At 43.6% G+C, this 16,359-nt stretch overlaps 1 protein-coding gene across 1 annotated transcript; it reads left to right on the top strand.

Moving 5' to 3' along the window:
* Window positions 1-850: 850 nt before the first annotated feature.
* On the top strand, window positions 851-15,377 carry RHOU (ras homolog family member U). Its single transcript, XM_083350287.1, has 3 exons — window positions 851-1,217; window positions 4,292-4,350; window positions 12,173-15,377. The coding sequence occupies exons 1-3, from the start codon at window positions 911-913 to the stop codon at window positions 12,626-12,628; spliced, it is 822 nt and encodes a 273-aa protein (XP_083206413.1). The 5' UTR covers window positions 851-910; the 3' UTR covers window positions 12,629-15,377.
* Window positions 15,378-16,359: the final 982 nt, after the last annotated feature.

Here is a 16,359-nt window from a genome sequence, read left to right as displayed (position 1 = left end):
ACTATCGTGGCATCAGACTGAAAAACTCCAAAATACGCTTTATTACATTAGAAAGTTTAAGGTATTTGAGTCCTAATCCCGTAATAAGCGTCACCCCTTAACGTGTTCTAAATTTGATTTTTACAACAACGATCTTATTTCGATTACCTTTCCGGGAAAAAGAAATGCAATTATTCTGGCAGAAGACAGAAGGAAGACACGTGCAAAAAGAAGAACTACGGGAAAATGGAAAATAAAAACACAAGGGACCCGACAAGATTGAAGAAACGGCTGTGGAAAGAAAATTAAGTTTGAAGAAACGAAGGGAAGAGCGGTTTTTTTTAAAGACTGGAACGAACAGATCGCGCTACGCCTCCGCAGGCGGCCCGGTTTACGCGGCCTCGTTCCAACGTCCAGCCAAATGAGATACCCAATTGTCGTCAGCGTTCGAAAAGAAGCAGATTGGCCAATGGGAAGCGCCAGATTACAGCCGAGCTTGATTCCACGCCGGCCCAGAAACGTCGCCTTCCTTCTTCGCGCTTTCGGCCCGGTCGAGCGGCGCTGTGGTGGAGCGCCCCCTGCCGGCAAGTCCCTCTCCAGAAAGCCCCGCCCGTCCCAGGCTGGCCCGCCTTCCTTGGCTCGTTTTCTCGCTCTTCTTCGGGATTATGTCATCTGGCGGGCAGGTCGAGCGCTTGGCTGCTGTAGTCTTCCCGCGAGCAAAGACGGCTGCTCCTGCTGTTGCTGCTGCTGCTGTTGAAGGAGCGAGATCGCACGTCTCCTGAGGTGCCGGAGCTGCAGAGATCGGGAAGAACGAAAGCTCGGCGCTCGGATCCGGAAAAGCTCTTCTCCCGCAGGCGGTTTTCCCCCTTCCGCGGCTGTGGCTCGGCGGATCTCGTCGTCTTTGGGGGTCTCCCGCACCGGAGCCGGGCGGATGCCGCCGCAGCAAGAAGGAGAAAGCGGCTACATCAGCAAGCCGCTGCCGGGCGGCTGCGAAGTGCCTCCGGTGCCTCCGCGTCGGGTCCGCAGCAGCCGAGCGGCGGCGCTGGGGGCTGCCTTGGGGAGCCGCTGCCGGGCTGGAGCTAGCGGAGGGGCCGGAGCGATCGGAACGGAACCTCGGCGGAGCATCAAGTGTGTGCTGGTGGGAGACGGCGCGGTGGGTAAAACCAGCCTGGTGGTGAGTTACACCACCAACGGCTACCCTACGGAATACATCCCGACCGCCTTCGACAATTTCTCAGGTAATTGGGACGGGACGATTCCTGGTGGGTTTTCGTGGGAGCATTTTAATGCACCTTACCGGCTCTCCGTTCCTATATGGGAGAGCACACACACACCCTCCTCTGGTCACTTCCGACCTCATTGGGGTCCGGGGATTCCTCGCCCTGTCGGCGACGTCTCCTCTTGTGGATTTTGAATCTTCCAACTTGGGAAGGGGCGGTGCCCGCGGACTGAAGTAGGTACGCGTGGAAGCGAAGGTTGGCCCGGCCGGCCAGATCGCTGTTTCCTAGCGGAGGGGAGTGCTGGCAAGAAAGGCTTGCAGACCAACGAAACGGATCGATCCCCAATTGCGATTGGGGCGGGGTCAATCGTAAATTACCTCGTAAAATCCCTGCGGGGTTAGTGGGGGGGGGGAGAGAAGAAAAAGACATCAGCGTGCAAAGCAGCTCCGATAGTCGCTTGTCCGACCTTTTTGTGAGAAGGAAGAACATGCGGACGGCGCCTTCCTTCTCCTTTAAGGCGGGCAAGCCCATTTCTGACCATTACTGTGCTCGATCCAGTAGTTAAAAAGAGTCGGAACGCATGCGGCTAGTTTTCCATACCCATTTGTGTAGCGAGCTCTTGCTGCTATTCATATAAAATACTGTGTTAAATCCTGGGCATCTTTTTATTTGTTGCAAGGTGTATATATGCCTCTTGCAGTTGTTAAAACTATAAGGGTAGCGTTGTGTTTCCTATGTTTTATTGGGAATCTTCAGTGCATTCAGGGAATTTATTGTCCCTGTAGCATTTTTTAAAATGTAGTGTTCTTTCTGTTTAGTTCATTTTGGAATATGTGATCCTTCTGGGCCATATTTTTTCCACTCGTCCTGGTGATGAGGACTAGTAACTTGTTAACTGCATTAAAATCAGAATCTTTAGGAATGTTGCTAAGGCTTGCTGGTGGGAGTGCTGTGTGATGCAGCATATAGAGCTTAGTAATTTTGGGGTGTTGGCATAGTTTGGTTTATCTGTTTATATAGCAGGGAGTTGCATTAGACTTCCCAACTGTGTTATTCTGTTATCTCAGGGTCAGGGAAGTTACACTCTGTTCTCTAGCCTTGGATTTCTTATTATTGTCTACAATATTGCACTTCTCTCTTGCTTTGGAAATCCTTTGGGCTAACTCATAATCCTTATCCCTTAAAGATAGTGGATAACTCCTACTCATCCTTCCCAGCAGGTTACTTTAGACTTCCTTTTATTTTTCTTGAAAACCATTGTGGAGAGAGCTTTCTGCTGTGCGCTTTGTGAATGTTTGTAATTACATTCTTCCTGACAACTTCCCTAATATTTAAGAAAAGGGTGGTGCTCTGAATTAGAATTCTTTATTGGCCAAGTGTGATTGGACACACACGGAATTTGTCTCTGGTGCATAAGCTCTCAGTGTATATACAAGCAATAAGTGATAAATCATGATCCTAATCCTCATAAAAAACATCATAAATCATAAGAGACAACAACATTCAGTGACAGTCAGAGGATACTAAATAAGCAATCAGCATAAATCATACTAGAATACTAAATAAAAGAATATAAATTGTAAGATACAAGCAACAAAGTTATAGTCGTAAGAAGATAAGGAAATAAGTAATAGGAAAGATGAGAAGGATAATAGTAATACAACAGCCCTGCTGGGTAGTTTGACAGTGTTGTGGGAATTACCATAGTTTTTTAGCAGTGATGGCATGGGGGGGTGGGAAACTGTCCTTCTGTCTAAGTGAGAAAACACTGGCTCATCATGCTTCTCTTTGGAAGAAGATATTCATTGTTACTTGACTTTTCCCCCAAAAGATGGGTTCCTTGAGTGCAGTATCTATATTAGTTGAATCTTTTCTGTAAGGTTTGAAGAGTTTTTATGTGCTTGAAAGCAAACACCGAACAGTAAACACAGGGCTCCAACTGTGGGAGTTTTGTGTGAATTTCATTCGGTGCAGGAACATGTTTTTCCAGCCAGCATTACAGGACACTCTTTAATTAACCTGATGTCAAAATGCAAGGATTTTTCTGGTAATACAAAATATGAGTTGATTATCTCTACTCTAAATTGTCCTATTTCTGCAAGACCTGTAAGCCAATCTAAGTTTACTTGAAAATGTGTTCCCTTGAATTTAGTGAAATTGACTCCCAAATAAGCTTATCTGGGGTTTTGCAAACTTGTAGTTCTACAATGGAAGATTTGCCTTTCGTATTCATTTTTTAAATGTTTATTTTAATCACTGTAGTGTATTTGATTTCTTAAAATATTGTATAATCACTAGTGTATATAGTTTGCTGTTGTTATGGTTTGTTATAATTCACTGGTTAAAAGAACCAATGAAGTATTTGATTTTTGTACAGTTTTTGAGACTTCACATTTATTGCCTTATGCTTATAGTAAACTGGTGTTATAAATACCTGAAGGGCACAATTTTGCTATCAGTGTTGCAGATTGATAGAGTAGTGACAATAAAGTGATGACAAAAAAGGTTATCTCTAGTGCTTAATCAAAAGCAGCATTTATTTATTTATTTATTTATCAATTAATCAATCATATTTCTTAACCACTTTACCTTGTATAATGGGTGGGGGGGGGGAGAAACCTAATCCACAAGGAAGAAACAGCAGAATAAGAAGAGAAGATTTTTCCACAGGGGAAATATGTAAATATTTGTATTGTCTTCTTTGTAATTTAAAGCACTGGGGAAGGATTCCCTAGTTTATATGCTTTTAAAACAGAATCTGGTCCTCCTCCCCCCAAAATCAATCTTCAAGCATGTTTAGAGGATGCTTGCAGGGCAAAATCCTCATTTGTGTTTGGGACAACTCTCTTTGTATTGGGCAAAGGTCTTTTGGTCACAATTTTCTGCTTTGTAACGAAAGCCGGAAGCCCTAAAGGGCTTGTGTAAACCCAGGGATTGTTGAGAATAGGGGGGGGAGGAGGCTGGGGAGAAGAAGCTGACTTGTGGCTGTTAACCACAAACTGACCCAAAGTTAAATGATTAATGTGAGGACAGATGTAATCCTTAATTCACAGTTAAAAGTTTTTCTGACTCTCTCCTTCCTTCCATTTCAGCTGTGGTGTCTGTGGATGGCCGACCAGTGAGACTTCAGCTCTGTGACACAGCCGGGCAGGTCAGTAAAGCTGCTTATGTACTTGACACAGCGGTTTTCCTGCTGTGTGTATGTGAGTATATGTGTCTCACATATGTATATCAGTACACATCTGCGAATCTGTGATGGAAAAATCATCCTTAGACTTCTTTTAGAAGATTCCACCTCCTTAAATCCTCAGAAGTCCTTAACCTTGGGGGAAGAGGCTTCCCTTGATTTTCCCATGTTGGATTTGCCCTAAGACCCTTTTCCACCTTCTCACAGCTGCCATTAAGGAACTGGCTCCCTTTTGCCCACCTCATGGCCTGCTTTTCTGAACCTTCCCCTGCTGCCTTTGGCTGGACACTTGGGTTGCCGTGGTGATAGCCTGGGAGCAGTGCTACTCTGTCCCAGATGGTTTCCCAGGGTGACACGAGGAGCCCAGGAGCCTACATCCCCCCTGAGCCATGGCTGGGAAGTGGCTATTTTGTTACCCTGAGGGCCCAAGATTATAATGGATTCTTTGTCACCAGGACAGTGACAGTCCCTAAACAGGATATGGCAACAGTGGGAAGAGGAAAAGAGTTGCTTCATTTGTTTGCAAGAGTGTCCTATATGTGAAAGAAAGTGTGTGGCATGTGAATATGTGCAATGGAGAGAAAGAAAGAAAGAGTACAAGAGAATTAACTTGTATTTGTGGGCATATATATTTATATCTGGCAGCCTATTTACCATCCAGAATCCGTAGAAAAAGCCTTTTTGTTCCTTGTGGGGTCTGGGCATTGGTACACTGGAGTTATAACGGGACTGAATAACATTTTCTAGGCTGAAGGCTACATTAGCTTTCAAATCCAAAAAGTTGGCAAGAACAGGACAGAAACCTTAAGCTGAGGTCATTTCAATTACATCCAGTTAGAATTAAAAGTGATTGTGATATCCCTCTGGTCATGTATTAAAACATTTTCCTCTTCTGGTCCATGACATATTAGAGTTCAGTAACAAATTCTGGAGGTCTCTTAGGTCCAGTCAAGCCTTGAGGGCTAGATTGTGCTCCTCTGTCTTGGAAACTTATGTCCATCAACAGTAATGGAGTGCTCTCTCTCTCTCTCTCTCTCTCTCTCTCTCTCTCTCTCTCTCTCTCTCTCTCTCTCTCTCTCTCTCTCTCTCTCTCTCTCTCTCTCAAGTTTCTGAGTACAGTTCAAAGGAAGGGGTAGGAGAGAGACAGCACCCAAAGAACAGGTTTTGTCAGTCACTGTCCCTGCCCAGAGGGACACCCTCACTTGAAGCTACCCCCTCCCCCCAATATTTCTAAAGAAAGGCAGTTAAAATGCTGTTATTCTGTAAGATTTGAAGTCTAGTGCTATTCATTGTGTTGAGTTTTAAAATTGTGGACACTGGATTGTATTATGGTTTTGATGAAGTTTTCTGAGATGGTTCAAGTTGGAGATTTTATTGCCTTTTAATGACTTAAAATCACCTGGAGTCTTATGATAAGCGTGGGGTACATACATTGTAACAAATAACACTTATTTTAGTACTTCTGATTGACGTCAGATAATCAAGTCAGAGGAAGCATCAGCTGTAGGCCCTGGAAACCTTTTCCCCTGGGTTTTAGAAAGCCTCTTGGAACTATGGATGCTAATGCCATTTTTTGTCAAGCAAGGCTGTTTCTGTACTGTGTTTGGTGATGATAAGGGATGAGACAAGAGCCTTCGATTATCTAGGGGCTTTCACGTTTCTACCTTGCCCTGACCTCTCCATTTACTCCTTGGTTGTGTAAATTTACCATTATTCCCCTGAGCTATAAGATGCATGACATGATTTCTAATTATGCAATTATTTAGAGCGGCAAACCGTGTAGGAATACATAGCTGCCATACGGCATCCCACATGCACGATCCCTTAGCAAAGAGATGAGTGCTTTGTTTTATTCTGTGTTCTTGAGGGGTGTTAAATCTGTCAAATAAGTGAGCTAATGAAACCTTGCCTCTTAGACCTCAGTTTTCTTTTGCAAGTACCCCCGCAGATGACTTCAAGAAAATGGGGGCTGCACATCTGTATTTTTTCCAAATATGAACCTCAAACCACCAAAACCTCCTTTGTAAATTGATAAGTTCTACCTTGGCAACAAAATGTTGGCACAAGAGGGATATTTCAGAGCGTATTTGTTAGCTCTTTGCATGTGTTAATTTAAGGCCCTCTGACAAACATTGCTGGATTTTAATTAAAATACCAGCACAAGAGATAAATCCTACCTCTTCAAGAGGCCATTGTTGCCATGTTAATATTTTCCTCTGTTTACTTTCCTTGACTTTAGCTCTTGGAACTTGTATAATTATCAAGCTGTTCCCTTTTTACTTTGAGATCTCTCTTTTTTCCAAGAAAGAAGTTGAGTTCAGATCTAACAATAAAAGCCAAGCTTTTTCAAAAGCGTATTGTGTAAAGAGTTCCATAATGGAGCACAGGACAACGTTCATTGTACTGAACCAGGAAGTTGGGGAAGGAGACCATAAGGGGCTATTTTTAGTGCAGATCATTGCAATAGAAGGCAATAATAAATATTAATCTAAAGCAGGCTATTGTGTTATCTAAAGATTTCTTCAGCATGATTTTTGGATTAGCAAAAACCCTTCAATATTCAGTAAGAACGAACAAACAAATTTCACCTGCTCACAGAAGTGAAAGAGATGTAAAGGCAGAGACTGGTAGAAGAGTGTTGTTCTTTGAATACAAAAGATGCTTCAGGTTAGGTTTGGGCATGCATGCATTGTTGGTGCTTCTTTAAAGAAGCCACATGATCCAGGGAGTAGGGGAACTTTTGGTCTAAGGAGACGTTGACAAACAGCAGCAAGGTGGACAGACCCAGTTACAGTGGCAATAACTGCACCATTGTCACAGTAAAAATTAAAGTCATCCAAGGTTTGGATCACTAATCATGAGCCAATACCTCACCAGAAACAAAATTCATTTTGGCTGGGTTCACATTTTATGTTAAACTGTAATTTTATCAGAGTGTGGGTAAATCCCATGGTTTTAAACCAGAGCTTATTACTGTATGAAAGAAGCAGTCCCTTGTGGTTTGTCAAAAAAAAAAACCACAACAGTATTAAAACTGGCTCAATGTGAAATGCAATCTTAGCAGTTGTATTTCGAGGAAGATGTTTCTAAAGTCAACTTAAAATCCAGGATTTTGATTTATTCAATTTGTTTATTTGATTTATGTATGCAGCCATTCAGTTTGCTACCTCCAAAGCTCTAGAGCAGAGGTGGGAAACTATGGCCCCTTTATGACTTGTGGACTTCAATTCCCAGAATTCCAGAGCCAGCCAGGAATTCTGGGAGTTGAAGTCCACAAGTCATAAAAGGACCTTAATTCCCCACCCCTGCTTTAGAAGAAAGACAATGGAAGGGACCCTTCTGAATAAATCCCATGCCAATGGATCATAATAGAAAACCACATGCTATTCTGATAAATCTAATTAATGTATAAATATTATGTAGTTTAAGATAACAGATTTAAGCTGAAGAAAAATTTGGGGTATATGTAATTACTCATTCTCTGCTTCTGCCGCTGCCACCATTTATCAAACTAGTAATAGAGTGGTGTAAAAAGCTAAACTGGCCAATTAGTAAGTAAATCTCTGTGAATCTCTCTTATTGAGGTTTGGTCCTAGGGCGCAGTTGGGCTTGCTGCTCGCGTACCTTTCGCCTAGTCGCGTAGCAGCAGCCCTGCCTGAGCTTCTCGATATCCTCTCAGGGCTGGTGATTGAGTTTCCTAAACTAATGGTTTTGGGAGACTTCAATCTACCATCCCTGGGAGGAGTATCTGAGTTAGCTCGGGAGTTCATGGCTTCCATGACGGCCATGGACCTGACGCAGGTAATTTATGGACCAACCCATGAGGGAGGCCACACCCTTGACTTGGTTTTCTTATCTGGTCGGTGGTTAGATGATCTTGGTGGGGGCTCCCCAATTGTTATGCCCCTGTCATGGACCGATCATCATCTCCTGCGGCTGGTCTTCCGTTTTGCCACTCCCCACCGTGGGGTTGTTGAGCCAACTAAATGGTTCCGCCCCAGGCGCTTAATGGACCCTGAGAGGTTTCAGGCAGCGCTGGGGGCCCCACCTGCCTCCCCAGCTCACAGCTCGGCGGATGCCTTAGTGGAGGCCTGGGAAAGGACGGCCACGGAGGCACTTGACCGAGTTGTACCCTTGCGGCCCCTGACCCGGCGCAGATCCCAATGGGCTCCATGGTTCTCCGCGGAGCTCCGGGAGATGAAGCGTCGGAGACGGGGCCTAGAGAGCGTCTGGAGGTCCACCCGATCTGAATCCGACCGATTGCGACTAAGAACCCATATTAGGTCTTATCTCACTGCGATGAGGGTAGCGAGATCTAACTATTTCGCTGCCCTCATCGCGTCCGCAGATAATCGCCCGGCCGCCCTGTTTAGGGTGACCCGCTCCCTCCTTAACCAAGAGGTCAGTGGGGATCCCTTGCAGGGGCGTGCCGAGGAATTTAGTCAACATCTGTCGGACAAAATCGCTCGGATTCGGACCGGTTTGGACTCCGATTGGGCAGTATCGGACGATCAGGACACGAGTGATCTTGTCGACGTCATCTGGGAGGAGTTCGATCCTGTGACTCCAGAGGAAGTGGACAGGATCATGGGGAGGCTGAGCTCCACCACATGTTTATTGGACCCGTGCCCTTCCTGGCTGGTTTATGCAGCCCGTGAGGGGACACGAGGCTGGTTCCAGGCGGTTATAGCTGCTTCTTTGAGTGAGGGCAGTTTTCCCGCCGCCTTGAAGGAGGCGGTGGTGAGACCTCTCCTCAAGAAGCCTACCTTGGATCCGGCTGTTTTGAATAACTTTCGTCCGGTCTCCAACCTTCGCTTCCTTGCGAAGGTTGTTGAGAGTGTGGTGGCGCATCAGCTCCCTCTGGTCCTGGATGAAGCGGATTATCTAGACCCGTACCAATCGGGCTTCAGGCCTGGGTACAGCACGGAGACGGCATTGGTCGCGCTGGTGAATGATCTCTGGAGGGCTCGGGACAGAGGATACTCCTCTGTTCTAGTCCTATTAGACCTCTCAGTGGCTTTCGATACCATCGACCATGGTATCTTGCTGCGGCGTCTCAGGGGATTGGGAGTGGGAGGCACGGTTCTTCAGTGGTTCTCCTCCTATCTCCTGGGACGTTCGCAGTCGGTGTTGACGGGGGGGCAGAGGTTGACCGCGAGGCCTCTCGCTTGTGGAGTCCCTCAGGGGTCGGTCCTCTCGCCCCTTCTGTTCAACATCTATATGAAACCGCTGGGTGAGATCATTCGTGGTTTTGGAGTTGGGTATCATCAGTATGGTGATGATACCCAACTTTTCATTTCGACCCCAAACCACCCCAGTGATGCCCTCGACGTGATGTCCCGGTGCCTGGAGGCGGTCCGGGTCTGGATGGGGAGGAACAGGCTTCGTCTCAACCCCGACAAGACGGAGTGGCTGTGCGTACCGGCATCCCGGGATATTCAGGATATCCCACCCCTCATTATGGGGGGTGAGTCATTACCTCCTGTAGATAGGGCTCGCAACTTGGGAGTCCTCCTAGATTCACAGCTCTCTTTAGAAGACCATATTGTAGCTGTAACTAGGGGGGCGTTCACCCAGGTTCGCCTGGTGCACCAGTTGCGGCCCTATCTAGACCGGGATGCCTTGCGCACGGTCACTCATGCGCTCGTGACCTCTCGTCTTGATTACTGCAACGCTCTCTACATGGGGCTACCCTTGAAGACCACTCGGAGGCTCCAGCTGGCACAGAATGCAGCCGCGAGAGTTGTGTCGGGGGTCTCCCGATACTCCCGTGTTACACCTTTGCTCCGCGAGCTGCATTGGTTGCCAGTTGTCTTCCGGGTGAGGTTCAAGGTGTTGGTAATGACCTACAAAGCCCTCCATGGCATGGGTCCAGAATACCTTGGGGAGCACCTGCAGCCGGCGTCAACTTCCCTCCGCCCAGTACGCTCCCACAGAGAGGGCCTCCTCAGGGTGCCGCCGGTCAAAGAATGCCGACTGGTGGCCCCCAGGGGGAGAGCGTTCTCTGTGGGTGCACCGGACTTATGGAACCATCTTCCGGTAGAGCTCCGGATGGCGCCCGACCTCCGCTCCTTCCGGCGCGACCTTAAAACCCATCTTTTTAAGGAAGCGGGCCTGGCCTGATGGGACGGGGTGGGTTTGTTATTATGACTTTAATTTTAAATTTGTACTATGGGCACTGTTTAATTATGTTTTAATAATTTTAACTTTTGTATCTGTTTTTTACGTATTGCCCTGTTAACCGCCCTGAGTCTCTTGAGAGAAGGGCGGTATATAAATTAAATAAATAAATAAATAAATAAATAAATAAATAAATGCAGCAAAGCAGCTATTAAAAAGAAAGCAAACAGTAGCGACAATGACTCATGTACAAATTCTGTGCCATGGTATTGTGTGTGTGTGTGTGTGTGTGTGTGTACACACACACACACAGAGAGACAGGCAAACACACACACACACACACATACACACACAAATACTGTTTGCTAGATTGTAGCTAATATGTTAGATTTGATCTAGCCCTGAATTGATTTTCCCCATTTGCATAGGCAGTTTATGGCAGTATTATGATTTTGATTCCTGGGAAATGTTAGGCAAGCCTTCTTCAATTGAAGAAGACCACATATGGCAGTGTTGGTTTTTGATTGAATTATTTTTAATACTTTAATACTTTATGGTTCTTCACTTTGTGAAGGTCTTTAGTTCTTCCATTTTCTCTAATTCATATAGGTATTCAATCCATGTTGTACACAGGTTACCCTTGAAGTCTGGGAGGGGAGTTACATCCCCACCTCATGATCACAAGATCTTAGTAAATACTTTATATATGTGTCAAAACCTGACCCCCCCCCTCAATTTTGCATGTGCATAAAGTAGCAAAAAGCAAGACGAAACCCACAACAAGGTGAAACTTACACCTAACAACTATAGATATGCAAACCATGGGTAAGGGCCCCACAGATAACGAGAACCACCTGTAATTTCTGTTCTTCCAACATCAACAATAGTTCCTGCCTTTTGTGAGAAGGCTGCCTCTTTGAAATGAATGAACGAAGATTGCATCATAGCAAAGCCAATCCCTTGAATCAGGGGTGTCAAACTCTCAATGTCACCTGATGTGTCACAACGTATCATGACTTTTTTCCCATTGCCGGCAATGGGGTGGGGGTGGTTTCGGTGTGACGCATCCGGCCCGTGGGCCGGCAGTTTGACACCCCTGCCTTGAATCAATTCTGTTTTCCAAATATGGTTGCCAGCTAATGTTCATGCTGAATGATGTACTGTTTGTGTGCTCACTTCTGTATTGTGGAACCATATGGGACAGTCTATTTATGGTTTGGCCGAGTAGTTGTGCTACAGTGCACAACTAAATAATTTAAAACAGTGCACAACTAAATAATATAATGTAAAACAACAAAACAACAAAAATATAATTGCTTCAAGGAGGAGAGTTCTAATTTCCTCTACAGTTGTTAGTTTTCTTTGTTCAGGGACTTTTGCCTTCCTTGTCCTCTTTCCTTCTCTCTGAGGTAGCATTCAGACAACTGGTTCCTTGCTACATGCCACCTTGGTACAGTTGGTGGGAATAACCCTGCTCTGCAAAACAATTATGGTTGTTATTTTTATAGAACTTGTTGTATGCCCATTTAGTAGCTGATAAGAATGGTTTTGTTATATTAATAAGGAAAACCACAACTTTCTATCCTGCACATTGGTTTTAGGGAGCATAGAAAGGTCTTTTTCTTACTATAAAGTTACTATTCACATTACTTTTATTTTTGCACAGGATGAATTTGACAAGCTCCGCCCACTGTGCTACACCAACACAGACATCTTTTTGCTGTGCTTCAGTGTAGTGAGCCCTTCATCTTTCCAGAATGTGACCGAGAAATGGGTCCCTGAAATCCGATGTCACTGTCCCAAGGCCCCTATTATTCTCGTCGGGACCCAATCGGACCTCCGGGAAGACGTCAAAGTATTAATTGAGCTTGACAAATGCAAAGAGAAGCCTGTGGCGGAGGAGGCCGCAAGGCTCTGTGCTGAGGAAATAAAAGCCGCCTCTTACATCGAGTGCTCCGCTTTGACTCAGAAAAACCTCAAAGAAGTCTTTGATGCAGCCATTGTGGCTGGCATTCACTACTCGGATACTCAGCAACAGCCAAAGAAATCCAAAAACAGGACTCCGGACAAAATGAAAAACCTCTCCAAGTCCTGGTGGAAAAAATATTGTTGTTTTGTATAGGGTTGGGGGTTTTTTTTTTTTTGGTTTTTTGTTTTGTTTTGTTTTTGGAGTGAAGGCCTTGGAAATGGCAGTTTGACCACCGAGGGTGATTTGAGGTGACTTTTGCTGAAAAAAAACTCTGTTCCAGAATGCACAGTCAGAATCCACCACTGAACATGCTGCTAAAATTATCTCTTTCCGATAGAGATGGGGATGAGCGTGAGCTGAGAAGCTGAGGTTGACCAAATTGGGGGTTTTCCCACTAGTTTCTTTTTATTGAGGACTGCTGGCCTACACTTTGGTGCAACTGAAAGTTGAATCATGAATTCACTATATACAGGTGTAGGAAAGGCTAGAACCAAGGGTTCTCCTAAGAAGTCTACATGACGACTGTGAGGACTACTCTATAGTCCAATTATTGTTTTCCAGGTGGATGTCTAAAACTGTGCCTCTTAGGACATTTGGCTCAAAATGGAGAATTTCCCTGCCTGCATCTGCCTGCATTTTTAGTCTTGTAGGCTTCAGGAACACTACATCACATTTATGAAATGAACATTGTGTTGCTAAATTAGCAGAATCTGCACGTGAATCTGATATATTTTTCTTAAAATGATATGCCTACTTTTATGCACAGTGTGGGGAATGTCATAACAAATAGAGCAGCTGTGCAAAATTGTATCTTCCTTGTATACCCCCATTTACAGATCCCTTTTACACCATGAAATGTGCATGCTTGTTGGCTTGGAAAAAGGGGAAATCATATTTTGAATAGCAGTGGGCTTCTTTTCTATTTGTAGAGCATATATGACATCAAAGATGTATCAATATCTGCAGAAATATGGTGCAAAATGTAGATATTGGTGGACTTGGTGATTCCTAATCTGATGCCAATCAGTGCGAACCTGACTTACCTTTGTTCTTTTGTAATCTATAACATGAAGGGTTCTAAGTTGGGAAAATCTTGTTTAAATTCACATGGAAACCTTTTTCCGTAAGATAATCTCAACTAATTTTTAGTCTTTGCTGAATCGGGTATCACAATACTGTGTCATTGAAACAATATTTGCTCATCTAAGATAAACTGGAAAGAAAAACTATTAACTGTTCAAAATTCCAGAAAGTCTATTTTTTTTAAAAAAAAAAGTCAGGAAATTTAATCTAAGCAAATGTGCATAGTGTTAGGAATTGACTTTCTTTCAAAAGATGCCAAATCTTTTACTGGCAATGTTCGTGTAGCAATAAATGATGGCAAATGCTGGTTTACCAGTGCTCATAAGTACTTGGAGGACATGCTTTTGTACCAGTTTTATTCCGTCTTCCTTATTTGAATAAACCGAACATTGGCTAAATGCCACACATTTTCGTGGCTTGAGTGAGTTTTTAGGACCATGCAAAGAATAACAAAAGCAAAACAGCTTTTCTTTGCAATAGGTTAAACTAAACTGTGTCTGAACTGTTGTAGATTTATTATGTAATTGCACATCTGTTTTGGGGGATTCCTCTTCTAATTAAGTAATGCAATACAGAGATTAATTTAAACTATAATTGGGCTACTTTAGTAGCTTGATTTTTCTGTCTAATTTTCCTTCCTTGCTTTTATGTAGCCCTTTGCATTTATAATATGATCAGCCTATGATTGAACTTAAGAAATAATTCTTTATCATTCATGAATGAACCTTGGTTTCAAGTGTTCTTTCTCCACATGGCTCTTTTTTATATATAAATAGATATATTCATGTGCTAGGATAAAATAACCCAAGTATTAGCTTTCATTTTTAAACTAACTACATTTCACTATAACATCTGAATGTAGGAATTCTAATTTTTAAAAGCAGATTTTTAAATGCCATTAACAAAACATAATTGCTGATCTGTGTTGGAATAGATCAAAAATATTTTGTCTAAAAAAATTCACACTAGGATCATTAGCACACCGTGGCTGGTGCTAACCATAGCTTAGATTGAATGAATCTTTGGGTTTATCTCCCTTCTACAAATCACCAGCAATTTATTTTGCATCACCTGTATCATGCAAAATTAATATGAAGGCTACCTCATATCAGGTGTCAGAGAGAGAACCAAGATTCAACCAGGATCAGAGATGTTGAGTCATGTGACTGCATCCCAACAAAAATTTCTACATCACACTAAACAACTGAATATCAGGATAATAATTTGTCATCCCGTATCTTCTATGCTTATTTTACCATTAGACAGATTCTCTTCTGCTGCCTTGTAGTTTTGTTTATTTTGGATTTCATATGATGCATGACCATTCATTGGGTTAAGAGCTTTGGGACTATTGGGACTTGTTCAACAAGCCATGTTAAAAGGTGTTTAACAAACCATATTTTGATTTAGCACATTGCCTGAATTGCAGCATTGCAATCAGAGGCCCACATCAAATGAATATTCTATGTATCTGATGAAATGAAGGTAAATGACAAATCAAATCATTTTTTAATCCCTGAGTATCTTTCTGATTATCCTGCAGCAAACTCAGATGGCTACTTTACATATAAGAATGCTGGTTCCTTTTCACTAAGTGTACTTGCATTGCTATCAGAGGAACTATAGATAATTGAAGTTACAAAAGTGATGCTTTGATTTCCTCCTGACACATAAATGTTGGTGTCCATACTTCCACATTCCTATTGTGTCTGAATTGGCCTCACTGGGGTCCATAGTTATAATCTGAGAAGCCCAATGAATAAAACTGACACGAGAGCCCTGTGGATGGCTACCATTTTTTTCTTAAGTCTTGTGTATGAAAAATGCCAGCTGGATGCCAAATGGAAAATTCCCAGTTACCTGATGGTCCAGCTGCTGAAAACTTTTGCTCTCTAGGAGTCCATTTTCTCTCAACTTTGGGATGAGTCGTTGCCTACGAAATTGGTTAAAGATGTTGTGGTTTTAAAAAACTGATCAGGATGTGCCTCTTATTGTTAACTTTTTTAATGGAGAAATAATTAAGTGCATATAGTAATCACATATACAAATGTGTAAATTAGAAAAAGGGTGGGGCAAAGAATTCCTTTCGGGTGGTTTTTCACTGCTGGTATCACTTAGACTTTGAATTTTCTCTGCTCCACTTGTGCTATGCAATAGCCTGTCCAACCTTTTACCTGCCAGCTATCTTGGACTATAACCATCAGCATCCACAGTGGCTGGGGAGCCTCTGAGTCATAGTCTAATCTAATCTGAAGGGCTTCACAATATCCTCTTTTCACCCATTCATATATATGCAGCAGAAGGAAAAAAATAGATATGTGGTCATCTTTATAGATAATAAGTGAAAGACAGCAGAGATACCTAAGTGTGTGACTAAGTCTGGCTAAAGAGCAGTTCTCTGGATCCACCAGGCTCCCTGTCCTGTCTTGCATCAATTGATTGTTGTTGTTGTTAGTTGCAAAGTCATGACTGACCCATCGCGACCCCGTGGACAGGCCTTCCTGTCCTCTACCATCTGCTGGAGTCCATTTAGGCTCACGCCTACTGCTTCAGTGACTCCATCCAGCCACCTCATTCTCTCTCGTCCCCTTCTTCTCTTGCCCTCAACCTTTCCCAGCATTAGGCTCTTCTCCAGTGAGTCCTTCCTTCTCATTAGGTGGCCAAAGTCATCAACTGATTAGTGGCTGGGTTTTTTTATGGGAAACTGGCACTTTGCAAAGGAAAGTACTAACTTTTGGCACCCTCAGAATTTAGAACACTCTCTTTGGAGACTATAGACGTTCAAAAATAAAGATGATAGC

The sequence above is a fragment of the Vipera ursinii genome (genome assembly GCF_947247035.1).
Source record: "Vipera ursinii genome assembly, chromosome: 1".
NCBI lineage: Eukaryota > Metazoa > Chordata > Lepidosauria > Squamata > Viperidae > Vipera > Vipera ursinii.
This window is presented reverse-complemented; position numbering and strand designations above follow the sequence as displayed.

Bases quoted from the DNA above. Each gene is read 5' to 3' on its own strand.
- RHOU (XM_083350287.1), top strand. From the start codon at position 911: ATGCCGCCGCAGCAAGAAGGAGAAAGCGGCTACATCAGCAAGCCGCTG. The intron at 1,218-4,291 runs GTAATTGGGACG...CTTCCATTTCAG, and splicing joins CGCCTTCGACAATTTCTCAG to CTGTGGTGTCTGTGGATGGC. The intron at 4,351-12,172 runs GTCAGTAAAGCT...ATTTTTGCACAG, and splicing joins TCTGTGACACAGCCGGGCAG to GATGAATTTGACAAGCTCCG.